Source organism: Vombatus ursinus, unplaced genomic scaffold (genome assembly GCF_900497805.2).
Source record: "Vombatus ursinus unplaced genomic scaffold, bare-nosed wombat genome assembly UNPS02014820.1, whole genome shotgun sequence".
Taxonomy (NCBI): Eukaryota; Metazoa; Chordata; class Mammalia; order Diprotodontia; family Vombatidae; genus Vombatus; species Vombatus ursinus.
The window spans coordinates 17,294,075-17,311,993 of NW_020954598.1; the positions used below are offsets into that span (position 1 = coordinate 17,294,075).

A 17,919-nucleotide genomic window follows, 5' to 3' on the forward strand; every position below is an offset into this window, starting at 1 on the left:
CACACACACACACACACACACACACACACACACACACACACACACACTCACACACATACCTTGACCGTTGTCTTTCCTCAGACCCCAATGGAAACATCCACACACCTTGGGCTCGGAAGACTTAGGAATACCAATGCTTTTGGTCCTGGGAAGCAATCCCTTTTGGGATATGATATGATTTTTGTCAGGCTAAATGACATTAAAGATAAGCAATTACTATGTACTTTGCCACTGCACCCTTAGGAGTATTACATTAAAAATAGCATGAGCAACTCTTTGCCTTTATCTGCCATTTTGCGAAGTTAAATTCTAACTTCTTGTGAGTCACCTGATAATGGGAAAGTCACAAGACAGAAAAGTCACAAGACTACCACCCACCTTTACCTCAGTGTCTCCCAATCCCCTCCACCAATAAGAAACCAGGTATCTCAATCCCTACAATCCTGTTTTTCCACTCCCTTCAATTATATAGGAACTATAGAAACCAAGGTTCTGGTTCCTTGTGATAGTGAGAGCCTTGAACCCAATTTGTTTCTGAAACTGCATTCATTGTTAAATAAGTAATTGTCTAGATGTAACTACTCTATATTTTTATTACACCATAACTGTTATGGTGACCATGAAGGGACTGAAACTGTGAGTCTCCATGTGATGACCAGAACTTCACTGAAGGGACACCGTGGGGCACTCTGATAAGTTTTCCACTGATGAACTTACTTGGCAAAGAACCACCCAAGCCCAGACCTCCATATCCTCCCAAATCATATCCAGATGGCTATCTCCTTAGGGGTGAGTGGCCCCTGGCAAAGGTACTATAGATATCAGCTCTAGTAAGCCAACCAATACTCCACTAGGTAAGTTCTTATTGGCCTGGGATCAGAGGAAGCTTCCTATAGGGCTCTCAAATTATGCAAGGATTGGTCTAAGATACATAAGAATCTCAATAGATCCCAAATTTGGCCTGAAGAAGGGACTTTAAATTACTGCAAATTAAAGTCTTTGAGATGGCTTTTAGAAAGTTGTGCACATTGACTTTTTGATTAAACTTTGAGTGCAAAATAAGAAGCAAAAACTTCACCAACAAGTGCATCTACATGTCTATTTTGTGTTGTCTGTGTTTTGTGTCTTGGTTAATCAAATGAACTTCTTCCTATGTCCTAACCAGCCAATGGAATAAGAGTGCAAAGAGTGAAAACTTTTCTAAGGAACTTTCAAAATCCTCAGAAAGTTGGAGATTGTAGATTTGAAGACAGATAAGAGGGAAGGTAATCTTTTCCTCTAGTATACAGATACTCATGACACTGTAAACTAGAGACTAAATTTCTGATTGAAACGTATGTTTTCTAGTATAAACTTCCAAATTGTAGTTTTAATGTTTATAAATGCTGAACTATGTTACTGAGTTTTGGGGTACCACTTTGTATAATTTATTTTAAGGAAAAATAAGAAATAAGATGATATGGTCTTAAGAAAGTAGTGAAGGTAAAGAGAAGAAAGGAATTACAGTACAAAATGAAAAGTTAGTTTCAAAGTTGGTAAGCTTTAATCAAAGACCACTGGAAGGATATAAAAGGAAAAGGAAGAAAGAAAGTTTAAGCAAGTAGGAATGAGAGGAGAATGGGTAGAAAAGCTGAAGTAAGTTAAAAGTCTGTTTGTACTAACAGTGCAAATGGTGGAGGGGAAGGGTTGAAAGCAAGGGGTCTGGAGTTTTTGGAAAGAGTTTTGAGAAGGGTTTGATCCCATTGAGACAAGAATGATTTGAGAAGCTTTTAGAGAAATGCATATTCACAATTTCAGACAGACAATATTCTCTCAAGTTACAACATTTACCAAATGAGAACTACTAAAAGTACATTTGGAGCATGAAATTATTTGAGTGGCCTTGCTAATACTCTATCTTTGGGGGACCATTTGAAGGACATGTTCCAACCTTTAGGGCCTCCCAAGTTCCAAAGCAGGGGGATGGGAATGTGAGGCTGAAGGTTTCCTGGAATTAAAACTGCCAGGTCTGGAGTCAGGAAGATTCATCTTTCCAAGTTCAAATCTGGCCTCAGACATTTACTAGCTGTGTGACCCTGGGCAAGTCCCTGTTTGCCACAGCTTTCTCATCTGCAAAATAAACTGGAGAAGGAAATGGCAAACCACTCTAGTATCTTTGCCAAGAAAATCCCAAATGAGGTCACGAGAAGTTGAACAAGACTGATTGACTAAACAACAATAATATGTATCTCGTTGGTTTCCAAATGTTTATAAAAGATATATACGCCTTGAATATATTTTAGTAACAAGTTCTCAAAATTGGATTAAGGATTCTACAGATAAAATTGCATGATAATTGTAAAGAAAGTGAAATTATTTTCGTATTTTGAGATCTCTGATAATTTTAAAAGACAGAAGTATTCGTTTTCTGAGTCAGGCCTTCATGATTCATTTTTATGATTCTTCCTTTACCTGTGTCCATATCAGATACAGAGTTCAGGTAAAGATAGAAACAGCAAGTGGTATGTGAAAATGGACATTATCGGAAGCTTCACGTGAATTATGGGTTCCTAATAAGATGTTCTTCTTGTACTTCTATTGTTAATCGGACTGGAACCATAAGGTTTGAGCTAGTTTTCACCAAGTGAACTTGTTATTGGCAAACCAAACTTAGAAGATTGTACTAAATTGATTGAGTCTTGTTACTGGAAGAGTTGAACAGAATTATGTAGGAATATCTGCAAGTGACTAGAAAGAGCCTCCTTCAGAACTGCCCTAAGAATGAGATGTATTCCAGAATGTCCAAGAGAAAATGTTTCCAGGGACCAGACAACTACCCAAAACATCTGGGACTCAAGATGAAATGTGTTGATTAGATGGACATTGGGAGTGGGTTACCAGGTTACAAGGAAACATGATGTTGTTTAATATTGATGAACATTATTGTATTGCTTCAACTTTTTGTCTCGTGGTGTTCTATGCTTGCTGAGTTTTCTTGGTCACATGGGAGATATGTAAATCTCCCCTCTCAAAGTGGTCCAAGGTAAGTCCTCTAAGTAGTTTGATCTGTAGCTTGACTTAGCTTACCAACAGAGTATGTTTAACAAGGTTCATCTCCTTAGGGGATATATGAGATTATGATTCTGTCTGTACTCACCGTGCCTCTCACCCCATCCCTTTGATGCCCCTTGAGATAGACTACCATTCTGTCCAGAAATCTCTAATACATAAAGTGTTTAAATAAGTGATACTGGCAATTGAAAACCCCAGGATCAAAGGTGGCGGTGGGGGAAATGTTAGATTAAAAACTGCATGAGTGAGTCCAGTTTGCTTTTATCTGTCATATTAGGAAGTTAAGTTTCAACTTTTTGTAGGTCATTTGATCATGGGAAAGTCACAAAACAGTAAGGTTGCAACACTACTCCCTACCTCTCACCTCAGTGTCTCTTGATCCCCTCTACCAATAAGTAATCAAGTGTTTCAATTCCTATAATCCTGCTTTTCTACTTCTTTCAGTTATATGATAAATGTAGAAACCAAGGTTCTGGACCAAAAGCCTAGAACCCGATTTGTTGTTGCAATTGTATTCATTGCTAAATAAATTGTTGCATGAATGTTAACTACTCGGTGTCTCTGTTCCACTATAACAGGTCCAGAGGGACAACCTGACTTGCAGATAAAATCTACCATATGAGTTGTTTCCTATACTAGAATGTGAGGTGCTTAAGAATGTGGACCATCTCACTTTTCTATTTGCATCTCTAGCACATAGTGTGATGCTTTATACATAATAAAACAGTTAATAAATGTTGTTTCATTCATGCATTCATTCATTCATTCATGCACCAATGAAAGTGAGAAGGGCCTTGCCACCATGGAAGAATGCAAGCTTGGGTTGATTCCTCAAGTGAGACAATAGGGAGTGGTTGACCCTTAATCCTCACTCCACTACAGGGTATTATCCTGGCCTTTTTCTAGGTGGACTTTCCTGCAGCTTTGGACTTTCTCCCCATGGACTTGGTCCATAACTTTGTGTCCTATGGATCTTTTGCCTTTGGTAATTTTTAGCTTCATCTTCAGCTGGGCCTGTTGACCTGCTTGGATCTCTTTTATGGACCATGCCTTCACCTTCAAGGCATATTCTTTCTTTGTGGGCCTATTACTTCCCAGCATGCATTATTGCCTTGCTTCCTTACATCTGTCCTCCATAGAGTGTGGGAACCGAGCAAAGAGAATTCCTTTCTGTCTGACAAAACTAAGATTATACTTGCAAATGAAGCAAGACTGACTTTGACTCAGGGGCTGTAAGGAAGCATAGGTCATAAGAGAAAGGCAAGACATCCAAAAGTATGGGAGAGGTAATACAAGAGAGAAATGTGAACTGGGTTAAGAGCCCAAATGACATGAGTTAGTAGAATAGTGTTAGTCACAGGGAGATGGGCTTTGCTCGCTGACCCAACAATCACATGTCTCTTTTATGTGAGTGCCAGTCCCACTCACTGGAGAGTTTTAAAAGTCAAGGTTACTGAGCCCATGTAATGCTCATGTTGACTTCCAGTTCTGCGTTTAGCATACTATCTGGCACATAGTAAGTGTTGAATAAATGCCTATTCATTAATCATTCATTCATTCTTCAACCTGAGGGTAAATCTCTGGGAAACTAAAATTTTATTTTCCAATATCCTGAATACCCTTAAAAATGGATTCTCCACCCTCACCTTCCTCCAATGTAAATACAGTCCACCATTAAAAGCCTATTCTGATGCCTTAAGGCAGGAATTCCTAATTTGGAAACTGAACTACATATATACGTATATATAATATACATATAAAATATGTAATATTGTAATATATATTATATATAATAATAATATAAAATATGTATATTATATGTGTGTATTACATATAGAAAGAGAGATGACTATATTTCAATATAGTCCTTCATAAGCCTTGTATTTTATTTTATGCATTGAAACACATTATTCAAGAAGCTTTCCTTGAAACATCTCTGTTCTTAAAAAAAAAAAGACCTCTTTAAATAAAAAAAAATGTATTTCCCATCAAGGGATCTTGAATTGTTTGATGAAATCCTTTGGCTGCTTCTCCTACTCAGTCCCTCAACTGTAATATGCTTTAGCCTAATCAAAGACACTATTCAGCTCTCCAAATCTTAAAAGATACAATAAGTTTCATAAGATGCCTCTTTTCAGTTAAAAAAATTATAGCTGAAACTTCAACAATCCAATGATTTTTGGCAAAGACACATGAATGAGAGTGATGTTAAAGTACTGTTGCATTAAGGAAGAAGCCCTTTGTGGATGGTTACCCCCAATTCTTCTGAGTGATGGTAGATCTCATTTATGAGGTTCTACAACACACAAAGAGGATGAGGAATACCTATTATTTTGCCTATTGCATGCAGTTGGAGGGGCAGTCCATGGAGCGAATGTATATACATTATATATAATGTATATAATGTACATGCATCTTAGACACTGAAAATATACCCAAAAATGAACAGAAGAAGAAGAGTTGTTTAGATTTCCTTTGGGAGAGTACATAGTTCTTTTATTGATCTAAAGACACTCCCTGAGACAAAAGCCCATCTTTTTAATACCAGTATTCTTCTAGTGATGTTGTTAGACTATGATTCATGGAATGCCACATTCTCTAAAGAAATGGAATCGAGCATCATCCAAAGGGCAAAAGAGAGGTGGATTTTGGGTGTGAGCAGGCTGAAATGATAAAAATGAGGGTCTGTGGATGAGAAGTATAAAGGATTTCATGAGAGAAATGTATGTTTAGAGGAAAAGATAAGCCTGACACATAGGAAGAGTGGGGAATGATGACGGGGCCAGCTCATGTTCCATTGGCAAAGGATCAAAGGGTTCTGAATCTAGGGTCTGAGAAATACACACACACACACACACACACAGTTGTGTATGTGTGTATATTATATATATACATATATACACAAACACACACACTATATATACATTTACATATATACATATATGTGTATAGAGAGATAACGGTTTCAATACAGTTGTATTCCTTTGTAATACTATGTATTTGATTTTACTGCATTTAAAAATTATTCTCAGAAGGGGCCCATGGGTTTCCTCAGACTGCCAAAGAGGCCCATGATAAAAAAAAAAGAAGTTCAGAACTCTTGATCTAGAAGGTGCCCGCATATCGGGCAGACCCCTTGTGGTTTTCCAGAAGGAAAGAGGCAAGAGTTATGCCAACATCTGGTACTACTTGCACTGCTCACAGGGTTTTTTGTGTGGAATGCAATCTTTTGAATAGAAAAGTATGATATCAATGTGGCAAAATTTGAAAAATAGTGCTGGATTTAGAGTCAGGGGACCTCGGTTCAAATTCACATTCTGTCGCTTTGTATCTGTGTGTCCTGGGAAAATCAATTAGCCTCTCTAGGCTTCTGTTTCCTCATTTATAAAATGAAGAAGTCCAACAAGATGCCTTTTGGGTCCCTTTTGTCTCTTGGCTTCCTTCAAGACTCAGTTCAGATCCCACCTTCTAAAGAAGGACTTTCCTCATTCTCCTTTCCTCCCTTGAGACTACCTTCCATTTGCAAAGTATAGGATCTTGGGCAGACATCATTATTTGCAAGTTGTCTTCTTCATTAGACTGTCTAGGGGCAGATAGGTGGCACAGCAGATAGAGCTCTGGCCTTGGTGTCAGGAGGACCAGGGTTCAAATCTGACCTCAGACACTAAGAATGTGAGCTCTCTAAGGACAGGGATTATGTTTTTGCCTTCTTTTTATCCTCAAAGACATAATAGAGTGACTGGCACACAGTAGGCTCTTAGTAAATTAGTAGTGACTAATTGATTGATCTTTAAATGCTTTAATAGGTATTGACTTGTATCCATTCCAACAAATGGCTGTGATTGCTTCCTTCGGTGATCGGCTATCAGTGTATACTAAACTACCTTTGTATTATATAGCAATAAATCTTACTCCCTGGGGTCTATGGACTCAACGTTTTTATTACCAAGAAATATCTCAAACTTGGTGCTTCTCTTTTCAAACCTCAACTCTGCTACTGCTTCCTTTCACATTCTCCAGGGACACTGAAATCGCTCTTCACCCTCACCCCAGTTTCCAGACTACTCAATTGTCCTCACATCATCCTTGGTAGCTACACCCTGCATAGGGTCACTTCTTCATTTCTCTCATTAATGCCTTAGGATCTCTTTCTTACATGACTGGACTTGGGCTATATTAACCAGAGAAGTTCTATAACCATGAATTAATCCAAATGCAGCAGAGCAAGGAGGACGTGACTAGTGAGTATGCTCCATCACAAAAGAACAGTTTTGACAAAGAAGTTGAGAGATGAAACGGAAACCCTCCATTCACTATTGCCTATTCTTTCCCTACTATAGTGTGTCCTTTCTGACTATGTGCTGGCTTCCTCAGCTTTAGATTCCGGCAAGGAAAAATAAAATAAAATAAAACCCTCTCCCACCTCATACATTGTATTTGGATTTAGTTTCTGTAGACACTGATTTAACAAAGTAGGCTATTTATTACTTCAGATCACAATGCTGAACTCATCTTCTTTTTTTACAAGAGATCTTTCCCTAAGGGCCTATTAATTGTTCTTAATTACTACCATATATTGACTCCATTCATAGAATCATAGGATTGAATCATAAGGAACCTCAGAGATCATCCAGTCCAACCACCCTATTTTTTCAACTAAGAAACTGAGGCCCATTAATGTCAACTGGCTAACATCACACAGGTATAAAGAAGGGGATTTGAACCCAGGTTCTTTGACTCTAAAACCGGTGCCTGTTTTATTACACTACACTTTCTACACACACACACACACACACACACACACACACACTCTCTCTCTCTCTCTCTCTCTCTCTCTCTCTGTCTCTCTCAGAGGATGAAGATTGTACAGAATCATTCCTATAAGACCTTCTCAGCTTTTGCTCCCAGGTAGAAAGTTACTGGTGGAAGATGAGGCACAAAACAAAAATTCAAAATCCAGTATTCAGACTTGTCTACTGATGCCTTCAGAAACAAATTTTCTTCATCTTCCTTTCTTTCTTTTCAACTATAGCTTGTTTCCAGTCTCAAAGGGAGATAAGAGGAGTAGTAGTAGTAGTAGTAGTAGTAGTAGTAGTAGTAGTAGTAGTGATGATGATGATAGCGTTTATATATAACACTTTAACATTTACAAAGTGCTTTACAAACTTGATCTTATTTGATATATCCTTCAACCTTCCTAAAGCTAGGCACTCCATGTGTACTCTCAGTCCCATCCCACTGTAGCCTTATTTCCTCTAGCATCTGTTTTCTTATCATATACTCTCTACCATCTACAATCGACTTTTTTCTGGGGCTCTTCTACTCTGTCTCAACAAAAACAAACTTTTCCTTGGCCTTGCAGCACCCTCTAGTGACCATCCCAATTCCTCTTTCTTTTCATTATAGAACTTTTAGGAAAAGTGATAGAGGAGGAGCCACAACTCTTCTCTATCTCTGTTCTTTCTCTTTGAGATCTCCTCTATCTCAAGTGTAGGTGACTCCCAAACCTACATAGAATTGTAGGATTTAAAAGGACCTGAGAAATAGCCTGGTCCAACCCCTTCACTTTGAAGCAAAATAGCTCACTCAAAGTCAAGAGTTATCAACAGGTCCTCTGACTAAATTCATTGCTCTCTCCACCACAATATCCCATATTTTTCACCTTGACCTCATATTCTAGTCCTTTTTCCAAATGTCTACTGTAAGGACCCCCAGAAGCCTTCCCACTTGACTAAATGAAGATGCCTCCAGGGAGGCTCAAATCCCCAGAGACACTTTGCTACGATAAGGCATACAGTGACTCTGCAAAGCCCCCTTTTATGCAACCCAGGAGACTGAATATCAATTAGCGGCCAAACCCCCAGGTATTCTTCCCCACCATGAATCAGCACCAGTCTCAGGTCTTAGCTCCCTGCTTCTCCCCTTCCCTCACTATGCCTGCTCCTACTTGACCCAGATATGAACCCTCTCAAACCTTCCTGGATTTTACCAGTTTCAGGGTGCCCAATTCTACCTGTGGCCCCTATCCTCTGACTGCCCATTCTTACAGTGAGTATTGCCCCTCAATAAAGAAGCCTTCCTTTACTTACTGACTCTGCCTTATAAAGTGTTCTGTGTTTCCTTTGGAATCTGGAGCTTCAGCAAGCTTCATTGCATTAAGACATCCACTGATCATATCTTCTTTCAGACTCCATGGCTGCTTCAAAGTCTACATGTTTCAAATTAAACTCATCCCATTCCTCCTAAAACTGGGACTATACCCTAATTTCATCCTCTGTCAATGACACAATCATTTTCCTGGTCACCCTGGCCTAAACATTGCTGTTTTTAATTCTGTCATTCACCCTATGACCTCATAACATATCTGTTCCCAAGACCTGTCAATAATTTCCTTTAAATTTCCAATAAATTCTTTTGTAACATCCAGCCTTCTTCTGCATGCCAATTACTTTCAACTTCAGGCCTCCATCATGCAAATTTTTATAACAGACTTCTAACTAACTAGCCTCACTGCTCACCACAGTCCATCTTGTTTATTACCCCCAAATTAATCTTCCTCAACTACCATTTTCATCTTTAATTTAAAAATATTTTTTCTTTCCTTGAACTTTAGCATTTGCATTTTATCCTTTTTCTTTGCTATCCTTGACAGTGTCTACATCATAGGTATGGATACATATTTTCATATTTTGAACTGTATTTTCTTGAATTGCTCTAGGGAAGTCGCTACTCAAAGGAACTGTGTATTGAATTTTTTGGTTTAAAAAAAAAATAACTCTTTTTTGTAGTGAGAACAATTATACCCTAACTTACCCATTCTAGAAATCCATTATTTTCCTTTGTTTCTTATACCTTTGCTACACAGCTGTCATAAACCACATGCTTTTTTCCTCTAGAGTTTTTTTTGTTTTTAATCTATCATACATTGCACCTCATTTATCCAGGTAGTATTACTGGGTAAAAAGCTGTTCCATACAAGTGAATTTTCCACATAAATGCAGTTTACTTCCATGATTTATCATTTTAAAAAATTTAACAATTATTGAGGGACATAGTTCTAAAATTCCTAAAACACTATTGTCACCTTTTAGTAATCCTCACCCATTAACAATATTGTATTTAACTACCTTGCTTATTTTTTTTAATTTAGACTCCTCAAATAGAGAGGAAACAGGGTTGTGCTGAAGCTAGCTTGAACCGGTTTAGGTGATCTACTCGTCAAATTTTCAGTTTGAGAATTTAAACCTTAGAAATTTGCAGATGTCACATATCAAAGTTTGATTTATTGTCTTATTGATCATCTACATATAAGAAAGTGATGGATAAAATGTTAAATAATGCCAATTATACTTAAAGTGGGCTATGGGCACTTTTTTTCCAAGTTTGTATTCTGATACAATTGATTTTATTAAGAACCTCCTCATCTTCTTAACAGATGATAATAGATGGTCAACTTTTAAAAAAATCACATAGGATCATTACAATGAATGACAATAATGACACCATTAGTACAATAAGACTCTCAGGTACCATTTGCCCCTCTACTAAACGCCTCAAGTTTGATTTTTGAAGTCTTGTGTAAGAGCAGAATCCATGATTTCCCCCTCCCCACTTAAAAAGATCCACCTTAGGTATGAACACTCCTAGATCGGTCTGGACACCTTGAATCAATCAAAAACATGCCAGTTAAAATCAACAGGAAGTCTGTTCAGATTGAGTAAGGTACTTGGACAAGCCCTGAGGCACTTGCAGAAAACTAAGACTTAGTTCAGAACTAAGATTCTGAGGGTCTGGATATGGAGAGGAAATCTTAGGGACATCGAGAGCTGACTCAGAAAGAATCTGCAAAAGAAGAAAGATGAAGTGGGATAAAGCTATAGCAGAAAAAGGAGAGATCAAAAAGGGTCAATAGCCCTATATAGATGCTCAGATTCAGGCAGATGCCACCGAAGAAAGTTCTAAGAAAAGGTCTATTCTCCCCTCAACTTCTTCTCTCAGTGCCTAAGTATTAACAGACATATTAATATATTTTACTTCTTTTCCCAAGTTGAGCTGTTTTCAGTTGAGCTGAGTTTTGCAGGCCAGGGGTTAGTTAGAAATAAATGTAAGTATAAAATAAGGCATAGAGCTAAACTTCTGTCTAAATGTTAGAGATTTTCCAAACATGGAGCACTGAGTAATTGCGATCTCAAGTTCTAACTTAATATAAACTCCATAAAATATTGCCTTTAGGCTCAAAACCATCTAAATATTATAATAGGGTATTAAACTTGAATTAATGGTTAAACTTAGTTTTCCCATTTACTCATAGGTGGTCATGATTGGTTGCCACTTTTTTACTGTTCTAGGTGTGCCTGCCTTTGGTTTCCTTCCCTCTTCCCCTTCCCCTATCCTTCTGATAGGATTCGGGACAAAAAACAGATAACCGAGTTTGTTAGAGCTGTGTCTAAAATAGGAAAAAAGAGGTTCTGAATGAGGAATTGAGGGGTTCTCTTTGCCTTTAATGTTTTAGTTTCAAGGCTTTGTGATAACCACTATTGATCGTTCATGGCCCTCTTTTTCCTGCTTTTTAGATACTATTTTAAGCTAATGAATAAGCTGTCTCTAGAAAAGATGGCACCGGGTATCCCTTTACCACTGGGCTAAGTGTTATCAAAGTTATCAAAAATGATGTCTTTATGACAGTTAGACACATTTCAATGAGACGTTTACCCAAGCGTAGCATAAACGTGGAGGAGGGTGGTAACTATCCCGTCTCTTGGGATCCTGGTGTTTCTGTATTGACTCCAAACTTCTCTCAAATAAATGGCAACAGAACCCTCCTACCTACCACGAGTCTGATTGTTTTCAGATAGCTTTACCATCTAGTCAATTGTAGGCAGCGCAAAATATATTTGTTTTTTTTTATTGGACTCTTTTACTCACACAAGAATAAGATAAATTCAAAATTCTCACTTTTAAAGGTTTTTTTTAATCAAAGCTGCATTGGCTTTTCAACATCATATATGTGTGTATTCATATATACACACACATACACACACACACACACACACACATATGTATGTATATATATTCAGACATACTCTATGTATTTTTCTTATCTAGTAAATGCATTGCTCAGCCCCAGGAAAAGGATTAATGCAGTTTTTAAGTTCTGAAAATTCATGATTTATGGGTCTTACTATCCAACAGTGCTTAGCAATCAGTCTATTTCCTATTTCAAACATTTGTAATTCACCTGGGACATTATTATTCATAAAGCAATTCAAATTGAATTGGAGGGGAAAAAAAGATATGCTTACAGTGGCCAATTCATCAAACTTCCCAAAGAGTTCGTTCAGAAGCTTCACCAGCTCTTGAGCAGTGCACTGGGATGCCAAACTAGTGAAGCCCACAATATCTGCAAACAAAATGCTGCAAAGAGAAAAAAGGAAACATTAGTGACATGTGTTCATGTGTGTTCTCCAAACTCATAATACTCCCAAATAGAATACAGTTCAGAAATGCACACAAAGTAGCTGGAGAACCCTGAATAACTCAACATTCTGAGATCTGATTCAATTTGTTTGTGACAGCTTTTCGGGAAAAAGTTAAGGCCTATTCCAAGTTCGGAAAGCCTCATCCAGTGGAATACTGGGAAAAGTGCTAGATTTGGAGTTAGAGGCATTGCATTTGAATCTCCATTTGCTACTTACTAGATGGATGATCTTGATCAGGTCATTGAGTTACTCTGAACCTCAGTTTCCTCATTTGGAAAACGAGAGGGGGTGGACTAGATCAGTTGTTCTTAACATTTTTGTTAAGACGTTAACATGTTTGTGTGTGATGCACTCATTTGGCAGTGTGGTGAAACCTATAGATCACCTTCCAGAATGCTTTTAATACATAAAATAAAATACATAGGACTATAAAGGAAACTGATTATATTGAAGTACAACTATCCATTTATTTTTAAAAAGAAAAGTTCATGGATCTCAGGTTAAGAAGCTTGAGATTAAATGATGTATAAAGGTCAATCAATAAATTAACTTTTTATTGAGCACCTATTATGTGTTAGCAATGTGCTAGGCGCTTTACAATATTATCTCATTTGATACTCAGCACAACCGTGAGAGGAAGGCACTGTTGTTATGCCCATTTTATAATCCACACTGCCTCTTCACATTACAAAGTCATTAAGACTTTGGTCAGGTCAGCTGAAAGATTACATATTTGCTGTTTTCGTTCAGTTGTTTCAGTTGTGTCTGACTCTTTGTGACCCCGTTTTCTTGGCAAAGATACTGGAGTGTTACGCCATTTACTTCTCCAGCTCATTTAACAGATGAGGAAACTAAGACAAAGAGAGGTTTAAGTGACTTACCCAAGGTCACACAGCTAGGAAGTAACTGAGGCTGGATTTGAACTCAGGTTTTCTTGACTCCATCCACTGCACCACCCTATCAAGCTTTCAACCTATGATCACATACTCACTTTCTGCTCCTACAAAATGCTTTTGGAAACTCTGTGGCACTATCGCAAAACAACATTGAACATGCGTGGCTGTTTGCTCTACTCATCCCCCGACAACCCAACTCTATTTCAAATGTCAGCCACTGTTGGAGCAGAGCATTCACTACTGTTTGTTTTTTTTGTCTTTATACCCCCATCACCTAGTGCAGTTATGTTCATACAGTTGAATAGTTGAGAAGCAATAGGACAAAAAATCAGGCAACTAGCCATGAACATTCTGTAGAAGACTGATCTTCTGGTGAGGATACTTGGTGAGATCAAACATACACCCGCAGTAATCTGAGGAGTCCAGGGAGGATACGATTCCAATCCAACACTTGACACAGAGCCCTGGTACCTAAAAGGTGCTTAATAAATGCATGCTAACTTAATCCACTGCCAAGTTTTAAGTTGCTCAGAACCAGATTCTGTGCCTTGGGACACACACAACCCAGCTTTGACTCCCCAGCCCTCATCTCCACATATCAGCATTAACTTCCCCTAGTCAGTAAACGTGAAGATTCTTAAGATCCTTAATGGTCAATGTTTTCTCTGAGTTTTTTTTTTAATTGTGTACAGATGACCACGTTATGTAGGCAATAAATGATGGGGAATAAGCCTGGGTGTTATAACAATGTACACAAGTTAATTTGACATATTTAATGATAAAGAAAATTGTCTGCCATATGATAATTATGCATAAATAATAAGCAATTTATGTAAATGACTAATCATTTTCAGAGGCACACCACATTTATATAGTGTTTTCCTCTCTCTTTAGTTCTATTTCTATTATTAGCATAATGCCAATGGTTTTCCCTGATGTTATCTTATTTAGCTTAATTTTCCTCTCTCTTCCATCTTTCTCCCTCTCAGAAGGATCCCAGGATCACAAACTTAGAACACAAAGGGACCTTGGAGTCTATCTCATCTGACTCCTTCATTTTATGTGAGAAGCCCAGGAAAATTAAGTCATTTGCTTAATGTCATGCTGGTAATAAGGCTCTGAACTCAGGTTCCCTCATTCCAAATCAATGCTCTTTTTTCATAGATACAAATATCTTTGTGTGCACACACACATACTTTAAAAGATAAAAAGGCTTGGTTTGGGCTTATCACCACCAAGGGTTCCCATAACTATGTCCTTTTGAGTTGTTTTTCAGTCGTCCATTCTTCATGACCCCATCTGGGGTTTTCTTGGCAGAGATACTGGAGTGGTTTGTCATTTCCTTCTCCAGTTCATTTTACAGATGAGGAAAGTGAGGCAAACAGAGTTAAATGACTTGCTCAGGGTCACACAGCTAATAAGCATCTGAGGCCAGATTTGAACCCAGGAAAATAAGTCTTTCTAACTCCAGGGTGCGGACTTTCTCCACTGCGCCCCTAGCTGCCCATTAACAATGTCCACGCGGCCTGAATCAGGGCCTCCTTACTCTCTAAAGTTTCATTCTAGGAAAGGTAAAATAATGGCATACATTAGAACTAGGGGATTTAAGTTCTGCCAAATGTTGATGCTGTTTTTACAAAACCTTTCAGGTCGTATTACAACAATTCCAAAAGGAGTTTGACACTTTCATCAGAATTTTCTTCTATCACACAAGTTTCTGTGAATTGGTTTACTTCATTTTTGTATGTTGGAGTCACGGTACAAATACGCAGGAAGCTAGGGAGCACAGTAAATAGAGCACTGGGCCTGGAGTCAGGAAGATTCAAATCTGGCCTCAGACACTTAGTAGCTGAGTCACCTTGGGCAAGTCGCTTAACCTTGTTTCCTTCAATTTCCTCAATGAGTTGGCGAAGGAAATGACAAACCACTCCAGTAACTTTGCCAAGAAAACCTTAAATGGGGTCATGAAAGTTGGACAACTTTAATTTGCATGGACGACTGAAACAACTGAACAAAACCAACAAGAAATATGTAATATTTCAGCAGATCTGACCGATGGTAGCATGGGATAGCGGTTAGATTGCTGCACTTGGAGTCAGTACAGCTGAGTTCAAATCCAGTCTTTGACACTTATTTCCTATGTAGCCTCTTAACCCCTCTGAGACACAGTTTCCTTGACTGTAAGATGCAGATAACAAGATGGGAACACTTTTTTTGCCCATCTCACAGGGTTTGTATGAGGCTAAATCAAAGTGCTATTTGAATGTTTGTTGTTATTAGAAATTCTTTAGACTTATTAATGTTTTTATACTTTCTAGTATTATAGTTTAGAAGGGAAGGCTCTAGGAACTGGGGTGGGTCAGAAGAAGCTTCCTATAGATGGCATTTGAGCTGACTCTTCAGGGACCCCAGGGATTGTAAGAGGTAGAGGAGAGCATTTAGAGTATAGGGGGCAGCTACGGCAATGTCATATAAAAGGGAGGTGGAGAATCATGTGTGAAAATAAGTGAACCATGTCATCACTGTAGCAGTTCGGTGATTGGCATGCCATATTCATGTCAAATGGTTTCTCCCCAGAACCATGTGAATCTTCCTCTTGAAAAATCTCTTAGCCTTAGCTCAGTGTAGTGGGAAGAGGCCTATTAACACCTGCTGCTCAAAGTCTGGCAGATAGCTCTTTCTTCAGGGTCAGTTGTGACCATCTCTCTTCACACCTTGGGCATTTCCATTCCTTTTCCTGGAATGAAGCATTAGAGATTAAGGAGACATTGATTCAGGCCATTTGGATATAGTTATGGGAACCCTTGATGGTCATAAGCCCAAAATAAGCCTTTTTTATCTTATGAAGTAAATGTGTGTGTGTGTGTGTGTGTGTGTGTGCGTGTGTGTGTGTGTAGTGCTGTTCAGTCATTTCAGTGGTGTCCGACTCTTCATCACCCCATTTGGAATTTTTTTTTAAGCAGAGATACTGGAGTGGTTTGCCATTTCCTTCTCCAGCTCATTTTACAGAGGAGGAAACTGAGGCAAACAGGGCTAAGTGAGTTGCACAGGGTCACACAATTAGTAAGTGTCTGAGGTCACATTTGAACACAAGTCATCCTGATTACAGGCCCAGCACTCTATCCACTGAGTCACCTAGCTGCCGAAGAGGAAGGAAGAGGGAGAGATGAAGTGGGGGGGGGGGGAATACTCTATTTGGAATCAGAGTAGAAGTTAAAAGCCCTATTGAACTACAGTTGAGTTCTATGAAGGATCTTTTTGTCTTTAGGAAAAGGCCTAGTTACCAGGTCCTAAGTATTCTCCTTACCTTTTACCTCTGTAGGGATTTTAGAACGCTTCCCTGGTTCAGATAATCTTTATAACAAAGACAGTGAATTGTCTAGATCTCTGTATGCTCTGGAAAGAAACTCTTCCACTAAATTGTATGTGTTTTTTAAAGAACTGCCTCCAACATATATAGCTCTTTGTGTATTAGGCAAACCCAATCCCAGGAATCCCTTGTGGGGACTGAATTTCATCGTTTTTCACTAGCAGTACAACTGCTAGACAGACATGGTGCTAATTTTAGCTTAACTTGTGATTACCAGTGAGTGCAGTAACGCTAAAGATATCAGTACTTAAGCCCATAACAATGAAAAATCAATAAGCAAGTCTGTACAGCATAAGTATAAAACATTATCATAAAATAAGAGGGACAGTGAAAAAAAAACAGTTCAAAACGGGAGTCTAAGCAGGAAATTGAAATTTCTGTAAAATAATCAAGGAAATTCAGTCATAGAAACTGTCTGACTATAGCAAAAACCTATATTAAGGGAAAAAAAAGATCCCAAACTAAGTCAAGATTTTGACCTGAAAGGGACCTTACAGGCCTTCTAGTGCAACTTCTCATTTTCCAGATGAGGAACTGAGGCTCAGAGAGTTTAAGTGACTTGCCCTAGGTCACAAAATTAGTAAATATCAGAAGTGAGATCTGAATCCAAGTGCTATAATTCCTAAGCAGCATTATGTTGGATCCAAGCGGATTGTTAAATTTTCAGTGCCAGTATGTAGACCTCAGAAATAGACAAGCCCTACAAATCAGGGCTTGATTTACTGTTTATTGATTGTCTAGACTTTGGAAAATTATGGAGAAAATGTTAACAAAGTAAATTAAACTTCAAAATGGGTCCCGTGTATAGTTTGAGCTGGTTAAACATTTAGCAGCACACCCCCTCACCTAGTTTAGCAATCTTTCCATTATATTACTCTGCCCATGCCTCACAGCTTGGAAATAGTATGGAACAAGTCCTTCCAAGAGTTCTTAACCCATTTTGTGTCATGGATCCTTTGACAATCTGGTGAAGCTAATGGACCCTTTCTCAGAATAATGTTTTTAAATGCATAAAATAAAATACATGGAATTAAAAAGGAAACCAATTATACTAACATTATCTATCTATCTATCTATCTATCTATCTATCTATCTATCTATCTATCTATCTATCTATCTATCT

The 17,919-nt window shown here is 38.2% G+C and overlaps 1 protein-coding gene across 3 annotated transcripts in view; it reads right to left on the reverse strand.

The window, feature by feature from the left end:
• The window catches only part of ADCY1 (adenylate cyclase 1), a 334,238-nt gene that overhangs the window by 148,031 nt on the left and 168,288 nt on the right, over window positions 1-17,919 (reverse strand). For all 3 annotated transcript variants that reach the window (XR_003566882.1, XM_027837234.1, XM_027837233.1), the window contains exon 4: window positions 12,354-12,465. Coding sequence is in view for 2 of the 3 variants with exons in the window: in XM_027837234.1 (XP_027693035.1) it covers window positions 12,354-12,465 (112 nt within the window). In the remaining variant the exon portion in view is untranslated. The remainder of the gene's footprint in view (window positions 1-12,353; window positions 12,466-17,919) is intronic.